Raw genomic sequence first — 21087 nt, 5'->3', positions numbered from 1 at the left:
CCGTTTTTACAATCTCCTATGGGGCGCAACATTGTCATACACTTCTGATTATGATTGGACCAATATCGGCAGCTACACATTCATTTCCCTATGCACCTTTTGTGACACATCATGTTTGTTCGTATTCAGGGAATCAACATTTTAAAAGGTATTTTATCAATCATTTAACATTTTTATATATATACCATTTTATTTTTAAATTTGAATGGAACTTTCTGTCATTTTTTTGCTATTTGCAACCACATATCCATAGGGCTTAAGACGATCCTCGCATGATGAACGGATATTAAGTCTAATAGGTCCCAGCTCTGATTAAGTTAGTATATCAGTGACAAACATTAAGGTATAGTTTTCAAACATATACAATTTCATATCCACTCCTTGTTGCAATGAAGTTTGCAGTGTCAACAAAGGGATAATCTGTTGGGAACTCACTCCAGTGGGGGTGGCCAACCAGGTGCTTGTGTTTTTTTGATTGTTCTGGTTTCTTATGTGGTTGGTAAGGCTTGTATATTTAAAGGCAGTTCACAGCTTGTTTTTTATGCCTAATGAAACAGCGTTTGACATGCTAAGAAACATAACATTGCATAAAGCTAAGGTGGGCAGCTAGCAAATTGGTTTTAATTATCAGCAACATCTTTGGAACCTTACTGAATTAGCCTATCACCTACCAATCACTCCCATAGGGAGTTCTATTCTGCAGAGATCGTGATTTTTTCACTATTAAGGTTCATTGTTCCTGGGTTCTTGAGTCTTGGCCTATCGAGGTGACCAGTAAGCTGGGTTGCTGCTAACCACCCAGTCTGTTCCTAATAGCACTGTCTGAGTGCTCTTCTTAAATGTGAGTACCCTGATTAGGTTTTTTAAAAGAATACCACATTACACTACTGGTACACACAGGTGCCCCTTCTGTTTCCCATTGCATATACAGATATTGGGATCCTGTGTTCCTGTATATCAAGATTGAACAGTGAGCTGGGTCGCTGCTAAACATCCAGCCTGCCTCCAATAACATTGTATGAGTGCTCCTCACAAATGTGAGTACCCTGATTAGGACATTTATTGGCTTATTTCCATTCTGTTATTGGTATACACATGCACCTATCCTGTTCTGTATATTTTTCCAGATATTAATTCTGTTTCTTGGGGAATCTATGTAACAAAGGAGCGATACTGTCCACACACATTGATTATCGACTGCACACAGGGTCACTGAGCTTATCATTGAAACCACTGATTCTCCCTATCCTAGCACCATTCATACTGTATTAATCATTATACTATATGTTAGGCTGGGTATTGTTAAGGTGCGCTAGTTTGCACGCATGTTTTGGATGTAAATTACTATGTCAGCAATGACGGAGTAGAAGTAATCCGAATGTGCCATAACATCTTAGTTATGGAACGCACATAAGAGGGAATGCACCTAAGAGGGAAATTTGATCGATCCCATGCACAAACCCCAAAATGTATTACTAGGAATGTGGGCTAGAAATAGTATCATGAGCCCCAAATCAGTTTTGAGATGTCAGTAACATACACAGTTTACAATAACATTGAGGATACCGCCCCCGGCCTTACGTCACCGACCAACCACGCTGCAGAGAGTAGTTTTTATACACCCCTAGAATATACGAGCACTTGTGATTTGACACATAGGGGGGCCGGAGAGGCAAATGTTAGCAACGATTGGATAAACAACCTTTATGTCATGATAGGTAGATGGGAGGGCGTTGTTTGGCCAGGTACCCTCTGATTGGCTGAATATCGGTTTGATAGTGTATAAGACAAGGTGGCACCCGGGCTTCGGTTTGCCTACTTCTAAACATTGACAAAGGCTTCCCAGACAGCCGAAATGCGTTTGTTACTGAATACACAGTTTTTCATGTCTTTCACCCCTGACACCTGATGTGGACGGCTGCAGATATCGGCCAGGAAACAGGGGGGTGATTGTACATTTTTAATGTTAGCTCTTTTTTGACTTGTTGTTGACTTGGAGAGTATTTATTCTCTCTTTTAATAATAATTAATTAAAACATATAGCTTTTAATAATCATCGCTACTCCTTTAATAGGGAAGAGTGCTTTAATAAACCCCCACTTTGGTTGGACCTATTCCAACTTCCTGTTCTTATTTCACTAAATCAGAGATGGCCAGCTGACTGCCCCAGGGCCACATGTGGCCCTCTCTTTGTGGCCCCCAGGTAAAAGCATATCTATGAATGAGTGTTATAGTTTTATAGTTTTTGCTAAAAAGTTGAACTAAATATATGTGCTTTGGCCACAACAAAAAAGAACCCTCTAATGGGCAGAATAGCATAGGGTTCCCTGCGCCAGCCTAAATCCCTGTGCCATTGGACGGTTTTAAGGATAAGGATTATTTGTGTGGACAATAGCCATAAATATACAGTACATGTGGCCCATAAGGCTTTCAAAATATTTATCTGTGGCCCCCATGTGTTAGGAAGTCAGCCATCACTAGCCTGGATTAAATAAATGTAGAATTGTTGGCACTCTGTAAAAACAATTATTTATTTCAGAATTTCAAAAAGCGAACAGACAAATAGAAAATCACAGGTCAACTGAAATTTTTTGAGCAATAGAACTTCTACGTGTTTTCAATGCTAACGTATGTTGGTGTTTATTTTTTCTAAGAGGGAAATTTGATCGATCCCATGGAACCTTTTTGAGAAATTAAGAAGCTCAAGATCCTAAACTTACTTTGCCAACCCTTGCAATATGTCTTGTTGAATGTTGTCAGCATTTGGATGTGTTACAAGGTCACAAATTATCTTTAGCTATAGAACCACCAGTCTAGACGTGGTTTTTCATGCCTACACTCACAGGGGCAGCCCTCATGGAATTCTATTAAAAACAAAGGACTGTCCCGTCAATTGATGAGATGTCTCCGTAGAAATAATGAGAGCTCTCTGTGAAGTAAAAGTTTGCAATGGATAACGAAATACAAAGGGTGACCTTGACGTATGTTTAAATTGTATTATTACGCCTTACACTGTCCCTTAAAATCGTTATTTTCGTATGTATGGGTTTTTCTTTCAAAGTAATTCATTTTTTTTAGTTTGATAAAAGCTTTCCAAAACAGTGAGATCTGTAGGGCGGAAATGTTTACAGAATTATGCTGGGATTTGAGAAACAATTCCTTATACGCCTGTGGAACGCCCATGTTCAGCCCATTTTAGGAAAAAAACAACAATTACGCTTTGTATTTTGTACTTATAAGTACAAATTTCTATATGATTTGCACATCCAGTGTACTTAAATTAAAATACACTGTGCATATTTAATATGATTTATTTCTGTGTAATTTACCTACAAATTTTACTTTTTTGATAAAATATGATTTTTAATGAACAATTTTGTTACGATTTTTAATTGATGTAACAATATCATTTTCCCCCCAAGTATTTTTGTGTAAATGGTTACATTTTTTATTTTGTAAGATTTTGAAATTAAAATTTCCATTTTACAGTTTTGTAATGTATGCATCTCATCCCATACAAAAATAAAGTATACGCCCCCGAGCGAGACACCTTGTTTTCTGCTTAAAAAGTGGCTTTGGATAATTCCACCAGGGGAATAGCAGGACTGGCAAGCATTCTTATAGAATCTCACCAGCCCAGAGAGATTTTTAGAATCGGGTCCTCCGTGAGAAAAAAAAAAAAAGGACAGGGTACTAAAAATTTACCTCCCAGACATCTACTATCTATAGCTAGGTTAATTTTAGCTGACACAAAAGTGCAAATTTGTTGCCTTGTTGTAAAATAGACAATAGGCCCGCTAAACATTTAAACCCCACTGTGATTTTGTTTCTATCAGCACACTGTAAAATATATTAACAGGTGACTTTTTTTGTCAGAAGTAATTACTTACCATAGAGACTAACTAGGAAAGTAGAGTCAATAATATTGATAAGGAAAGCCTTTATCACTCTCTCAAAGTGGCTACCAAGATCGTTGCTTGAGACTGTAAAATAAACAAATTCTTTTCACATCCACTTTCCATTTTTGGATCTTTACAATGAAGTTTAGAAAAAAGTATTATATAATAATAATAATAATTATTATTATAATAATAATAATAATAATAATAATATTTCTCATACTGATTATGTACTGATTATTGGTATGCAAAATGTACCCAATGTGACATAAGTTGTTCTAAGTAAATGGCAAATATTCAAGGGACATGAAGCACTAATTACTTTTTATAAGGATATTATTAATATTGTCTACCTCCCTCTATTCATGGGTGCCATCATGTTGATATCTAGCTTTCACTGCTTTCCATCATTGGCGTGTTTGCGCATGTGCAGCAACTCTCCTTTAAATACCTGCAGTGAAACCTAGGTTCCAAAATGGTGGCACCAGTAATTAGAGGGAGGTGCATGAAACGTGTTTAGCGTCTAATGTCCCTTTCAGTATGTCCAAATAACTGTTAATCTCCCGCATATGGACATAATCAAAGACATGTAAAATCAAGCATCCCCTGACTTCATGTGTATTTAAAAGGACAGTAAAGTCATAATAAGACATTCATGATTTAGACAGAGCATACAATTTAAACAACTTTTCAATTTACTAGGTTCTAACTGCTGATTGATGGCTGCATATATTTATATATATATATATATATATATATATATACCCCCCAATTGTCATTGGCTCACCCAAGTGTTCAGTTAAAAAACAGTAGTGCATTGATGCTCCTTTAACAAATGATACCAAGACAATGAAGCAAATTAATAATAGATAATAGAAGTAAGCCCGGAAAGTTTTTTAAAATTGTACGTTCTACCTAAATTATGAAAGAAAATTTCGGGGTTTCATGTCCCTTTAAGTTTTCCTCACTCTTAATTTGATTGAAAGATCAGGAAAAGAATAACATCCATGTTTTTATTTTTTCACTTTTTGGAGTGAGTTACTGTAGCAGTAGCGCCATCTGGAGGCCCCTCTATAATAGTAAAATATCACAAATCACTAAACAGCAGCAATATGGAGTGTCAGTGCCAGTGAAGACAGGGACTCCCAAAATCCCCAAATCTAAATAGGTAGAAAAGTTAATGCCCACATCGACGTTTAAGGTTCAAGTAATTAGCATGAATAAGGGTTAACTGAACCCGAAACATCGTTTGATGTCTATTTAATAAAGAGAGAAATTAACTACAGTTCTGTGGACATTAACTTTTCTACCTATAATAGTAAAATTATTATTTTTATTTTTTGGTATGGTTAAAGGGACATAAAACTTATTTTTTTTCTTCCATGATTCTGATGGAGTATGTGATTTTAAACAACTTTCCAATTTACTTCTATTATCTACTGTTTAGTTGTCTTGGTATCCTTTGTTGAAAAGTATATCTAGGTAGGCTCAGGAGCTGCTGATTGGTAGCTGCACATATATGCCTCATGTTATTGGCTCACACAGAGCGTTAACCAGCTCCCAGTAGTCCATTGCTGCTTTTTCAACAAATAATACCAAGAGAATAAGCAAATTAGATAATGGAAGTAAATTGCAAAGTTGTTTAACCCCTTAGTGACCGAGGACGTGCAGGGTACGTCTGAAAAAAAAAGGCAGTTAACGCCTGACGACGTACCCTGCACGTCCTCGGCTAAAGCGAGTGCTGGAAGCAATCAAGATCGCTTCCAGGCACTATTACAGTACTGCAGGGATGCCTCGATGTCTGGGCATCCCTGCAGTGCTGTTACGGAGTGCCGGGACCGGAGCGATCACTCCCCCTTGAGTGATCACTTCCGGTTTTGCTCCACGTGGAGCCCGGCAGTGCAGCAGAGCATCGGAAGCGATCGGACACGCTTCCGATGCTCTGCTAGTGTGCTAAGTGCCTCGGTGGGTCGAGGCACTTAGTTAGTATATAAATAAAAGTAAAAATGTGGAAAAAAAAATATAATATAAAATAAAAAAGCCCACATATAGCGCCCCCCCCCCTCCCCCATGAGGCTTCCAAAATGGCGATGCCCGGTGCATCATGGGGCATCTGGGGGTGTCCCTAGCCTGTCTCACCATAGGGGCAAGCTAGGGTCACCCAATCTGAGCCTTCTTAGAAAAAAAAAATAATAATAATAAAAATACCCCATTTGTCTGATCATGTCAATATTTGTAAATATTGACTCTGATCAGTGTGGATCTCCCTCCCTCTCCTCACTTGCCATTTTGTTGGAGAAAGAGAGAGACCTATATTTTAGCAGAGAGAGATTTATTTCTTTTATTTGTTAAAAAATTTAAAATCCAAAGGCTCTTTTCAGAGCCATTAACCCCTAGCTTGCCAGTGATCACTATAAATCACTGGCAGTAGCACAGCTGCACTTTTTTTTGCTGTCTGTGCATTTTTTTAGGGGTTAATTTTTGTTGTTGTATTTTTTTTTAAAAACTCAAAGGCTCCTTTCAGAGCCATTTAGCTAATTTAATTTAAAGACTATTTAACCCCTAGCTTGCCAGTGATCGCTATACATCACTGGCATTAGCATAGCTGTACTTTTTTGCTGTCTGTGCATTTTTTAGGGGTTAATTTTTGTTGTTGTAATTTTTTAAAAACCTAAACGCTCCTTTCAGAGCCATTTAGCTAATTTAATTTAATTTAAATAGTATTTAACCCCTAGCTTGCCAGTGATCGCTATACATCACTGGCATTAGCATAGCTGTACTTTTTTGCTGTCTGTGAATTTTTTTAGGGGTTAATTTTTGTTGTTGTAATTTTTTAAAAACCCAAAGGCTCCTTTCAGAGCCATTTAGCTAATTTAATTTAATTTAAAGAGTATTTAACCCCTAGCTTGCCAGTGATCGCTATAAATCACTGGCATTAGCATAGCTGTACATTTTTGCTGTCTGTGCAATTTTTTAGGGGTTAATTTTTGTTGTTGTCATTTTTTAAAAACCCAAAGGCTCCTTTCAGAGCCATTTAGCTAATTTAATTTGATTTAAAGAGTATTTAACCCCTAGCTTGCCAGTGATCGCTATAAATCACTGGCATTAGCATAGCTGTACTTTTTTTTTAAAAAAACCCAAAGGCCATTTAGTTAATTTAATTTAAAGAGTATTTAACCCCTAGCTTGCCAGTGATCGCTATAAATCACTGGCATTAGCATAGCTGTACTTTTTTTTAAAAAAACCCAAAGGCCATTTAGTTAATTTAATTTAAAGAGTATTTAACCCCTAGCTTGCCAGTGATCGCTATAAATCACTGGCATTAGCATAGCTGTACTTTTTTTTAAAAAAACCCAAAGGCCATTTAGTTAATTTAATTTAAAGAGTATTTAACCCCTAGCTTGCCAGTGATTGCTATAAATCACTGGCATTAGCATAGCTGTACTTTTTTAAAAAAAAAACAAAGGCCATTTAGTTAATTAATTAATTTTGGTTTTCTGTGACAGATACAAAAATGTCACAGAAAAGATATAGTGTTGAGGAGGCGTATGCCATCCTTGCGTCAGAGTCAGATGCCTCTATGTCTGACTCAGACCCCAATTTTGACCCTGCCATATGCTCAGATACATCATTAGATGCAGTCTCAACTGATAGTGATGTATCTGTGGCTGCTAGCCCCCCTGCCAGCCCCCCTGCTAGAAGGAGGCGTGTTGCTGCCATTGCCGCTGAAGAGTGGGTAACGCCTCATCTCCAGAGGCCAGATATCCCACCCTTCACAGCAAATGCTGGCATAAATATAGATGTGGCAGGTTTTAGCCCCCAACAGTTTCTGGAGGTGTTTCTGGGTGATGATGTATTGGGGAACATTGTCGCCCAAACTAATTTATATGCCCATCAGTACCGTGCTGCAAAGCCTGAAACATATTTGGCAAAGCAGCAATGGGCCCCCATCAATGTGCCAGAATTTAAAAAATTCTGGGCATTGACTATGCTGATGGGCATCATAAAGAAACCCTCCGTTCGCTCCTACTGGAGCAGTAGCCCCATCTGCTCTACCCCCATTTTCTCCCAGAGTATGTCGAGGCAGAGATATGAAATGATTCTTCATTTCATGCACTTCAGCGACAACAGCCTGTGCCCCCCTAGGGAGCATCCCCAATTTGACAGGCTGTATAAAATCCGCCCCCTGATTACCCACTTTTCTGCCAGGTTTGCAGAGGCTTATACACCTGGAAGGAATATATGCGTTGATGAATCCCTGATGAAGTATAAGGGAAGGCTGGGATTCAAGCAGTATATTCCTTCCAAGCGCTCCAGGTATGGGGTAAAGGTGTATAAGCTCTGTGAGAGCGAGACTGGGTATACTCAGGCCTTCCGGGTGTATGAGGGAAAGGATAGCCACCTTGACCCTCCAGGTTGCCCAGAACATATGGGAACCACTGGCAAGATTGTCTGGGACCTGATATTACCCCTAATGAACAAAGGGTATCACTTGTACTTAGACAATTTTTATACAAGTGTCCTTTTGTTCAAGCTACTGTATTGCTTTGATACAGTAGCTTGCGGTACTATTAAAAAGAACCGCAAAGGTTTCCCAGGACAACTTGTACGCACCCGGCTACGAAGGGGGGAGACCTCTGCTCTGCGCCAAGAGGAGCTGTTGGCACTGAAGTACAGAGACAAGAAGGATGTATACCTTCTTACCACCATCCACACAGAGAGGACGGTGGCGGTCTCTGTACGTGGCAGAGCTGAGATCATAAGGAAGCCAGTGTGCATCAAGTCTTATAACAGACATATGGGTGGGGTTGATCTGGCAGATCAGCTGCTGCAGCCCTACCTAATTATGCGGAAGACAAGGGCCTGGTACAAAAAGGTTGCAATTTACCTAATGCAGATTGCAACCCACAACGCTTTTTTGTTGTTCAAAAAAGCAAACCCCGGAATGAAACTGACTTTTTTACAATTTCAGCTCCAGATCATTTCGGGGATTTTGTACCATGATGCACCTGCTCCCCGGGCGGTGATGGGAGAGAGCAGAGTTGGGGCTACTCATTTTATTTTTAAAATCCCCCCTACTGCCGCAAAGCAGAGACCACAAAAAAAATGCAGAGTCTGTACCAAGAGGGGGCAGAGAAGGGACACTGTATATCACTGTCCTGATTGCCCTGGACAGCCTGGACTCTGCATTGGGGACTGCTTCAAGCGGTACCATACAATGGTCAATTTTAAAAAAATAAATAAATTTGCTGTTATTTTTTTTTGTTATGTTTACTGTTAAATTTTTTGTTATTTTTTTACTTTTAATGTGCCAGATTTTTACATTTCACTAATATATTTTTTTTTCTAAAATGGGGCTGTTCTTTTTTTTTTTTTTTACAAAAACCCCTGTCAAACCTATGCATGGGGACATAGGTGTACTCAGGGTGCCTAGCAGAAAACAACCTGTAGTATTTTTTTTGCACTAACTTACAACAGTCTCTCCTAAATCATAGTCAAAAAGCAATGTGTGTGTAAAAATGAAAATTGAAAAAATGCCACCATACACTTTCTCCAATTTTTTTAGCTAAAACAGTTACTTCAAATGCATCAAAGCACACCATATACAATACCTTGGGGTGTCAACATTTCAAAAATATGCACATTCATGGCAATAAATAAAAGTGGGGTTTACAATAGGCCCCAAACTAAAGATAGGCCTATCAGAAGAAATACTCTCACTTAATAACTAAAATCACAAGTCATAAAATTGTAACATAACCTTCCCAAAATCCTGGCAAACCTATGCATGGGGGGCATAGGTGTACTCAGGGTGCCTAGCAGAAAACAACCTGAAGTATTTTTTTGCACTAACTTACAACAGTCTCTCCTAAATCATAGTCAAAAAGCAATGTGTGTGTAAAAATGAAAATTGAAAAAATGCCACCATACACTTTCTCCAATTTTTTTTAGCTAAAACAGTTACTTCAAATGCATCAAAGCACACCATATACAATACCTTGGGGTGTCAACATTTCAAAAATATGCACATTCATGGAAACAAATAAATTGGGGTATGTTAAAATACCCCCAAAAAGACAATAGGCAAAGAAAATATGTTAAATGTGAAAAAAAAATCACAAACGCATGTTGGACATTTGGCATTACACCCCCCGAACAAGCCAAGAAACTTATGCATAGGTGGTATCACTGTACTCAGGAGATGTTGGTGAACACATATTGGGGTCTTCTTTGGCAGTAACACATAACAGGAGCTGAGAATTCATGTCTAAAGTACAATGTGTGTGAAAAATAACACACAAAAAATGACTGCCTAATAGTTTGACAAAGAATTAGTGCATGGAAAGTGTTAAAATACCAGCATTTGAAATACCCTAGGGTGTCTACTTTTCAAAAATATATGGTTTGATGGGGGTAAATTACATTGGCCAGCTTCAGAAATGTCCTACATAGGACATGGGTGCATGGGATGTGAAAATTCCAAGTTGAAAAACTGGAATGCGCCCCCTAAAAATAAGGCCTTTTAGCCCCCAGAGAACCCAACACACCTATACATGGGTGGTATCACTGTACTCAGGAGATGTTGTTGAATACATATTGAGGTTTTTTTTGGCAGTAACACATAACAGGGACTGAGAATATATGCCTAAAGTACAACGTGTGTGAAAAATAACACAAAAAAATGACTACCCAAAAGTTTGACAAAGACTAGTGGTTGAAATAGTGCATGGAAAGTGTTAAAATACCAGCATTTGAAATACCCTAGGGTGTCTACTTTTCAAAAATATATGGTTTGATGGGGGTAATTTACATTGGCCGGCTTCAGAAATGTCCCAAATAGGACATGGGTGCATGATGACAGATGTGAAAATTCCAAGTTGAAAAACTGGAATGCCCCCCCTAAAATTAAGGCCTTTTAGCCCCCAGAGAACCCGACACACCTATACATGGGGGGTATCACTGTACTCAGGAGATGTTGTTGAATACATATTGAGGTTTTTTTTGGCAGTAACACATAACAGGGACTGAGAATATATGCCTAAAGTACAATGTGTGTGAAAAATAATGCAAAAAAATGACTACCTAAAAGTTTGACAAAGACTAGTGGTTGAATTAGTGCATGGAAAGTGTTAAAATACCAGCATTTGAAATACCCTAGGGTGTCTACTTTTCAAAAATATACGGTTTGATGGGGGTAATTTACATTGGCCGGCTTCAGAAATGTCCCAAATAGGACATGGGTGCATGATGACAGATGTGAAAATTCCAAGTTGAAAAACTGGAATGCGCCCCCTAAAATTAAGGCCTTTTAGCCCCCAGAGAACCCGACACACCTATACATGGGGGGTATCACTGTACTCAGGAGATGTTGTTGAATACATATTGAGGTTTTTTTTGGCAGTAACACATAACAGGGACTGAGAATATATGCCTAAAGTACAATGTGTGTGAAAAATAATGCAAAAAAATGACTACCTAAAAGTTTGACAAAGACTAGTGGTTGAATTAGTGCATGGAAAGTGTTAAAATACCAGCATTTGAAATACCCTAGGGTGTCTACTTTTCAAAAATATATGGTTTGATGGGGGTAATTTACATTGGCCGGCTTCAGAAATGTCCCAAATAGGACATGGGTGCATGATGACAGATATGAAAATTCCAAGTTGAAAAACTGGAATGCGCCCCCTAAAATTAAGGCCTTTTAGCCCCCAGAGAACCCGACACACCTATACATGGGGGGTATCACTGTACTCAGAAGTTGTTGTTGAACACATATTGAGGTGTTTTTGGTCAGTAACATATAACAGGAACTGAGAATCCATGCCTAAAGTACAATGCGTGTGAAAAATAACACACCAAAATGACTACCCAAAAGTTTGACAAAGACTGGTGGTTGAATTAGTGCATGCAAAGTGTTAAAATACCAGCATTTGAAATACCCTAGGGTGTCTACTTTTTAAAAATATATGGTTTGATGGGGGTAATTTGCATTGTCCGGCTTCAGAAATGTCCCAAATAGGACATGGGTGCATGACGACAGATGTGAAAATTCCAAATTAAAAAACTGGAATGCGCCCCCTAAAAATAAGGCCTTTTAGCCCCCAGAGAACCCAACAGACCTATACATGGGTGGTATCACTGTACTCAGGAGATGCTGCTGAAGACATATTGGGGTGTTATTTGGCAGTAACCCTTAACGTTCTCAGTAAATGTATTCTTGAATTGCTATTTTGTCAAAAAATCACCACTTTTTTTTTTTTTTTTCAAACTTTGGCATAGATTGGTGGTAAAATAGTTGCATGGAAAGAGTCAAAATACCCCATGTTTAATACCTTAGGTTGTGTTCTTTTAAAAAATATATATATGTGAAGGGTTAATCAGGGATTCCTGACAGATATCAGTGTTCCAATGTAACTATCGCTAATTTTTTTTAAATTTTTTTGGAAATAGCAAAGTGCTACTTGTACTTATTGCCCTATAACTTGCAAAAAAAGCAAAGAACATGTAAACATTGAGTATTTCTAAACTCAGGACAAAATTTAGAAACTATTTAGCATGGGAGGTTTTTGGTAGTTGTTGAAGTGTAGGAGATTTTGAGGGTCAAAGTTAAAAAAGTGTGTTTTTTTCAATTTTTTCCTCATATTTTATAAAATTTTTTATAGTAAATTATAAGATATGATGAAAATAATGGTATCTTTAGAAAGTCCATTTAATGGCGAGAAAAACGGTATATAATATGTGTGGGTACAGTAAATGAGTAAGAGGAAAATTACAGCTAAACACAAACACCGCAGAAATGTAAAAATAGCCATGGTCCCAAACGGACAGAAAATGGAAAAGTGCTGCGGTCATTAAGGGGTTAAAATTGCATGTTCTGTCTGAATCCAAACAGTAACATGGGTTTCATGTCCCTTTAAGACTTAGAAGAGGACACAGAACTTTATTTACAAAATCTGTAACAGGCAAACAAAACCAGGAACATGCAGAAGTAACAGAGTAACTAGGTTCTACTAAATTGGTTAGACCATATTGCAGAATATCAAGTAAATGCAGAAAGCTGACAGTATACCAGAGCCAACCTGTTACCGGCCTTTTTAATTGCACCAAATGATCACAATGGCACAGCAGTTTATTCAAGAAAAAAATAACAAGCAGCTGTCAATGAGAGTCCCTTTAATTCCAGTTATTGTTTCACCCTTTGCAAAAACTTCAGGAAATGATTTATCAATTCCAGCAGTTTCAAACCTGTGCTAAAACAGCTGCAGATTTGCCTCTAGATGGCGCTACTGTCAAAGTGTGCAATAACCTCAAAACGTGAGATTTGTATTTGTTCTATTTATGTCAATGAGCACTTGTACCTTTTGCATTTGTATCAACAAAACTATAAACATGGGCAGAGATATAGAAATGAAGAAATATACAAACAAAACTATAAACATGGACAGAGATATAGAAATGAAGAAATATACAAACAAAACTAAACGTAAATCCCTCTGAGTTAATATTATAATTATAAGGGACAAAGGACCCTACAAATAGTTCCTTTACTTTTAGTAAAAGCTGATTTTGCCTGTGGTATCCCTACCTATACTTAAAGCTTCTATACTATAAGTATTGGCTATAGAAAAGCAGAAGAAATGATGCTACACAGTGAGGGTTTGGAGAGATAAGTAATAAAATTTTAAGTTTCAATTGTTGTCTCTAAGTATTGGGTATTGCTATACAGGCAGAGATAATATTAAGAAGCATGTGTGTGAACAGAAAGTCATAAAATAAGGAGATCTGCTTTCCCTGCAAGCTCAACCCATTTTAATAGATTGTCCTTTCAAAGAACAAAACATGTCTATTGCATATACAAAAATAAACATAAATAAGCAATTTCTCATATAATTTTATACTCCACGGGCTGGTATAACAAGTCATTGGCAACACAGTATACTGTTTTCATTTAAATTTACCTTTTTTTCTCCTTGTATCTTTTGTTGAAGTGTTGCTCTTGAAGGCATCCTGAGGTAGGCTCAGGAGCTCACATGTCTTGAGCACTGTGGACCAGATTTTTAAAAACTTGCTAACGTGGAAACTTTGGGTTTTTATTTTTGAGCTTTATATTGTAATGTATGTGTCTATCGTTCTTTATCAGAATCCCCCATAGTGAGATAAACCGCTCTTAAAGGGACAACTCCAAAATGTTAATAGTTTATAAAGATAAATAATCCCTTTATTACCTATTCCTCATTTTTGCACAGCCAACATGGTTACATTAATATACTTTTTACCTCTGTGATTACCTTATATCTAAGCCTCTTCTGACAGCCCTTTATCACATGGCTATTTATTTATTATCTGTTGACGTGCATGTTTAGCGAATCAGTGCTGTGTCATCCACAACCCACAGGAATGAGCACAATGTTATCTATATGACACACGTGAATTAGCAGTCTCTTGTTGTGAAAAGCTAATAAAAATGCATGTGATAAGAGGCGGCCGTAGTGACTTAGAAACAGGCAGAAATTTAGAGGTTTAAAAAATGTTATAAAGTAGAATAATATAACAATGTAGGTTGTGCAAAGCTGGGGAATGGGTAATAAAGGCGTTATCTATCTTTTTAAACAATAACAATTCTGGTCTAGACTGTCCCTTTAAACTAAAATTTGCATTTCTAATACTGACGAGACCTCACATAATCTCACCAGAACAGAGAGCTTTAGAGAATCGTACCCTATATGTATAACATTGCTACATATTAATATATGTTACCATATGCTCCTAAACCTACCACACATATTCTATTAGAAATAAAAATAGAGAGTTTTTGGTATGCTTTGTATAAACCATGAAACTTTGATTTTTCCTTCCATGCCCCTTTAATAATAATATTAAAAGTTATAAAGATATTTCAAAATCAGCTAAATTTGTCAAAAGTACAACAGTTTTATTGCAATTTTGAATTACAGACATTTACACAGTTCTCTTGTGTTTTATGCCTTGAGCCATTTTTAAACTCATTATTCATCTCCATAACATCCTTAACATTAGTGTCTGACAATTTCTCTCACCTAGGAGAACAGAATATCCAATATGTCCTTTCTAAAAAAGCATTTACATTTATCCCCAAGGCTTTTTAAAACTTCCGATGCAAGAGCAAGTGAAGAAAGGTTGTGAGAAAAACTAATAGACAAGTTTATCAATACTGTAGAATTGATTTTCTTTTTTATTCTGTTGTTATAAAACAGAAACATATATTATACACAAGCACAATGTTTGGAGTTTACAAAGCTTGTTGTTTATACATTAAAAGGAGATGAAAGTAAAAAATAAACAATTTTAAGAGACCGTTTCAATTTGTCTCCATTGTCAAATTTACTTCATTGTCTTAGTAACCTTTGTTGAAAAGCATAATTATGTAGACACTGTCCCAGTAGTGCGTTGCTGTTCTGGAGCTGGATGTTAAAGGGATATGAAAAGCAAATAGCATAACATTTTAAACAACTTTACAACTAACTTCTATTATTTAATGTTCGTAGTTCTCTTGGTATCCTTTGTTGAAAATCATACCTAGGTAGGCTAAGGAGCTGGGAGCTAGCTGCTGATTGGCTGCACATATATATGCCTTTGGTCCCTGGCTTACCAATGTGTTGAGATAGCTACCAGTAATGCATTGATCCCCTTCAACAAATGATATCAAGAGAATGAAGCAAAACTGATAATAGAAGCAAATTGGAAAGTTGTTTAAAAATATATACTCTATCTGAATAAATAAAGAAACTTTTTAGGGTTTCATGTCCCTTTAAAGTGAATGTCAATTTTGATGCTAAAGTGCCCGGTTTTTAAAAATTAGATTAAAAACAGGGGCACTTTAATTCATCAAAATTCACATTTAACTCCTGCTGTGAAAAAAAAAACTTACCTTTTAATCTTCACAGCAGCTCCAGCTTCCTCCGCCCGTCGCAAAGCCTCTTCCTGGGTCTAAAATGAGGAATTCGGCTTCCTCCAATCAAGGCGTTGAATCAGAAACTGATTCCCCTGGGGCTGAAGCCGTGATTGGAGGATGACCTATCCATCATTTCTGCCTTCAGAAATGGCTTGCGACGACCGGAGGAAGCTGGAGCTGCTGTGAAGATTAAAAGGTTAATTTTTTTTCTCAACAGGAGTGAAATGTAAATTTTGATGAATTAAAGTGCCCCTGTTTTTAATCAAATTTTTAAAAACCGAGCACTTTAGCATCAAAATTGACATTCACTTTAACTATGTGTTTAACATGCTGTTATATGCAATCAACAGCGCAAAAATTAAATTATCTTAATACATTAGAGCAATTTTTTATTTTTTTTGCTCTTTTACGTCCCTTTATTTTTTATCAGATTATAAAAATGGGTTATTGTAACTGCTAATTTATAACGTTTAACTTACGGAGAGGAATGTGGTGCTTTAAAAACAATTCCTGGTGTGCAGCTAAACGGAAGCGACTAGTGTCGCCATCTTGTGCGTCTTCTTCATCGTTGACTATGAAGTTGCTCAGACTATCACTATCGTCATTGTCATCAGACAGTGAAAGGGGTAAATCATTCATTTCAACATCACTGTCCTGTTGGAAAAAATAAATAAAAATATTAAACATTTGCCTACATGAAACACTTTTTGCTTTTGTACAAAAATGGTGCTTTGTGTTGTGCTCTCTAGAGACTTTTAGAAAATACCCTTATAACCTCAAGGGGAAGGTGGGAAAGAACTCAAGATGACAATCCCAGACCTTACTCCAGATAGACCTATGTACTGGATAAGGTAGTGCCTAATGCCAATTATAATATATTAGAAGTAAGGAGAAATAGAACAGGGGTATTAATATGGCACACTTGGGGGATTGACATCTCTTAACAAATTAGGTAGGTGATTGTGTGGTGTGGTACTATGTAATTAGTTTAAAACTTAACATTTATTATTTATTATTGATTAGATAAAAACATTTTTTTACTCAGTGGTGTGGACCATGCCACTATATGTTAAAAAATCCATTCACACACATATAAAAGAAAATCAAAATAACTAAAAATTAAAGAAAAAATAATTAAAGAAAAAATGATTTATATACAAGCACTGCTGACTCTCTGTATGAGGAGTAACCTCCTACAAGTTGCACAATTAAATATATAGTATTGGGGTAGAGGTATCGTTATACTAGGTTTTCTATAATTGCCCGCTGCAAGCTAGGGTTGTGGTATTAGGAGAAGTACTATTATCGATAATGCTTTTGTGCCTTAAATCAATTTAAACTGTAAGTACTTTTACACTCTCCTATTCCCAAAACCAGCTTATTATCAACCGTTAAAGGTGCCCTAAAAGAGGGCCAACAATTATGCCAAAAGACAATAGTCAAAGGATAGTATTATAAATAACCTAAACCCAATTGTCTATCAATATCCCATATGAAAACAGAGAGCACAGTACGAACGGCCTAACGCGCGTTTCACATACGCTTTTTCAAAGGCTGAGGACGCCAGAACATAAAAGAGAAAAGATTGTACATGTGAGGAGAAGTATTTAGTGTTTACAAGTCAGTTAAAGGGACAGTGCAGTCAAAATGTAACTTTCATGATTTAAATAGAACATACAATTAAAACAACTCTCCAATTTACATATTTTATCAAATTAGCTTTGTTCTCTTTGTATCTCTTTTTAAAGGGACATGAAACCCAAATTTTCTCTTTCATGATGTAGTTAAAGCTCGAACGGGGGGTCCGGGTCGGTGCAGGAGGCTCCCCTCCCGGGCCCCCCTTTTCCGACCCGTCTCGCCCTCCCGCGGCCGCTTCCCCCGTGCAATTGTAAACAACTTTCAAATTTACTTCTATTATATAATGATATCCTTTGTTGATATCCTTTATTGAAAAGAATACCTAGGTAGACCCAGGAGCTGCTGATTGGTGGCTGCACATAGATGCCTCGTGTTATTGTCTCTCCCATGTGCATTGCCGTTACTTCAACAAAGGATACCAAAGAAGTAACGCATATTAGATAATACAAGATAATTGGAAAGTTGTTTAAAATTGTATTCTCTATCTGAACCATGAAGGAAAAAATTTGAGTTTCATGTCCATTTAAAGAGCATATCTAGCTAGGCTCAGAAGCAGCAATGCAATATTTAGCGGTAGCTAGTGATGGGTAAATACACAAATATTGCTCATGTCATTGGCTCACCCGATGTGTTAGCTAGCTCCCAGTAGTGCATTGATGCTCCTGAGGTTTACTCTTCAACAAAGGATAACAACAATGAAGCAAATTTGATAATAATAGTAAGCTGTAACACTGTTCAAAATGCAATGTTCCATTGGAATCATGAAAGGTTTTGTTTTGTATTATTGTTCTGTCCCTTTAAGATCAATTTCATCTTGATAGTGGCAGGATTATATGAATTATGGTTGAAATTGTCTTTTTGGTTACTGTAAAAAGAATACAGTAGAAAAACTTGGAAGTAGAGGAGACACGACCTGGAAGTAATTACAGATAGTAAGATTAGAATGGACAACACATATCCATGTGTCACTTAAACCTCTAATTAGGCTTGATAGAACAAAGTGTGACTGTAAAAATATGAATTGGATTTAAATGTAATGGAAGGGGTTACTAAGGGGCAGATGATTAAAACAATTCTGGCATAGAGAGAAATTACACAAAATAATTAGGATTTATTTTAAATATTGTAATGTAGGGTCTCACTCTCTCCTATATATCTAGAACCCTATAGAGGGAGATAAACTTCACTCAAGCTAAAATTTCAGTTTATGCAATTCTTTAAGGGACCATGTTGTACGGACGGAATTTTTAAATATTAAGTGCTAGATTACAAGCGCTCACGCAATCTCAGAGCTGTGGTTAAAGGAAAAGTAAACTTTCATATACCACTATGCAGAATTGCAAAGAGGAGCTAAAATCAGTATAACTTTAATTGATACATTTTTTTAATCCTTACTATATTTCACCCTTATGTACCTTTTAAATCTCAATCCTATGCCGCCGTTCCTCCGTCTGGATATAAAAAAAAAAGTATATATGATGACGAATATCGTCTCTTTCTCATTTCCATTGGTCCCCCACTGGTGTCCCAAGCGACTCCTTTTATGCCCACAATTGATAATTCTTAGTCTTGATCTAAGTGCATTCATGGGACACGCATGCGCATTATCTTCAGAGCTGCAATTTGCTGATTGCTTATTTGGTCATTTTTTACTCATGCGCAATATACCGTTTACGCATGCGCAATATACACAACGCTTAACATGAACGTGCAAGGATGTACACGTAAGAGCGGGTGGGACCGCTCTTACGTGTATAGGAGATCAAGCAGTAAATGAGCGGGTGGGCGGAGGAAGTATACAAAAGGGTACGCTTTTTCAAATAAAAATTTACACAAAACTAAAAAGAATATATTAAAATAAAGTTAGCGACTGTAATACTGGATTACTGAATGAAATTAATAATGAAGGTCAAAATTTAATTTCACTTTAACGGTTTTCCTGAAAATAAAAAGTTGCACAAAACACATCAAAAACACATTACAAAGTACATAACACTGTCTAATAAAAATTATATTGCACACAAAAGTTAAAAGGGCTCAAAGATATGTGATCTCAGCTGTTAGAGAGAAAAAAAAGCAGGAAAAGGGCTTTAACATTAAAGAGATAGGAAAGTAAAATTAAACTTGCATGATTCAGATAGAGCAGGTCATTTTAAGACACTTTTAAATTCACTTCTATTTTCAAATGTGCTTCGTTCTCTTAGTATCCCTTGTTAAAAAAGAATACGCACATATCCTACACTAGTGGGAGCTGCTGCTAATTGGTGCCTGCACACATTTGTCTCTTGTGATTGGCTAAATAGATATTTTCAGCTTCCTGTCAGTAGTGCAATGCTGTCCCTTCAGCAATGGATAACAAGAGAATGAAGCAAATGTGATAATAGTAGTAAATTGCAAATTTGTTTAAAATTGTATGTTCTATATGAATCATAAAATAAAATGTTGTCGTTTACTATCAATTTAAAATACATACATATAAATCACTCATACATGTGTATTTACAGACATCAGACATATATACACAAATAAAAACATTAATATATATATATATATATATATATATATATATATATATATATATATATATATATATATATATATATATATATATATATATATATATATATATATATACACACACACACACAGGTAGCCCTCAGTTTACGCCGGGATTAGGTTTCAGAAGGAATGGTTGTAAATCGAAACCGTTGTCAATTGAAACCCAGTTTATAATGTAAGTCAATGGGAAGTGACTGAGATAGGTTCCAGGCCCCTCTCAAAATTATCATAAGTAACACCTAATACATTATTTTTAAAGTTTTGAAATGAAGACTTTAAATGCTAAACAGCATTATAAACCTAATAAAATAATCACACAACACAGACATCACTTGCATTTTTCTGCAAACAGTTCTTTCTATGCATTCCTATGCATGGACTGATTTATAGACAGGAAGATCTTGTTCCTTTGAAATCTGCTCGATAGCTCAGGTCTGGTTAAACTGATTAATTTCAGGGGGTCGATCCGATAAAAATTGTCGCCCGCAAATGCCGGCGACGCCAATATTTGCGCGGGTTTGGTATCACATATACGGCGTAACCTAGAAGTTACGCCCGTATATTTCTGCCGTCGCCCGTAGTTTTTTGGGCTATAGGCAGGTATACCAAACCCGCGCAGTTTGGTATCCAATATGCAGCGTAAGGACTTACGTGGCGAAAATGGAGAAAACTTACTCCATTTTCACCTCGCCACAAAAAGCAGCCGTAAGAAGCCTTACGCTGACTATTGGAGCCCCGTAACTTCCTAAACTGGCTGCTAAAATAAACCTAACACCTAACGCATGCGCAATGTCTATCTACCTTTCAACCGCGATCCCCCCCCCGAAATCCCTAATAAAGTTATTAACCCCTAAACCGCCGCTCCCGGACCCCGCCGCCATCTACATAAACTAACCCCCTACTGTGAGCCCCTAAAACCGCCGCCATCTACCTTATCTATCCCCTAATTAGAACCCCTTACACCGCTGTCATCTACCTTATCTATCCCCTAATCTGACCCCTTACACCGCCGCCACCTATATAAAAATTATTAACCCCTAATCTAATCCCCCTATACCG

The 21087-nt window shown here is 37.0% G+C and overlaps 1 protein-coding gene across 1 annotated transcript in view; it reads right to left on the bottom strand.

Annotated features, from left to right (window-relative positions):
• Positions 1–21087, bottom strand: part of CCDC82 (coiled-coil domain containing 82) — a 79640-nt gene that overhangs the window by 38926 nt on the left and 19627 nt on the right. Inside the window, exons 3-4 of the mRNA XM_053708590.1 lie at positions 16311–16485; positions 3891–3983 (exon numbers count right to left, since the gene is read on the bottom strand). Coding sequence (XP_053564565.1) covers positions 3891–3983; positions 16311–16485 — 268 coding nt within the window. The remainder of the gene's footprint in view (positions 1–3890; positions 3984–16310; positions 16486–21087) is intronic.

Source organism: Bombina bombina, chromosome 3 (genome assembly GCF_027579735.1).
Source record: "Bombina bombina isolate aBomBom1 chromosome 3, aBomBom1.pri, whole genome shotgun sequence".
Classification (NCBI taxonomy): domain Eukaryota; kingdom Metazoa; phylum Chordata; class Amphibia; order Anura; family Bombinatoridae; genus Bombina; species Bombina bombina.
Note: the sequence above shows the minus strand (reverse complement) of the source record. Positions and strands in the feature narration are given on the sequence as shown.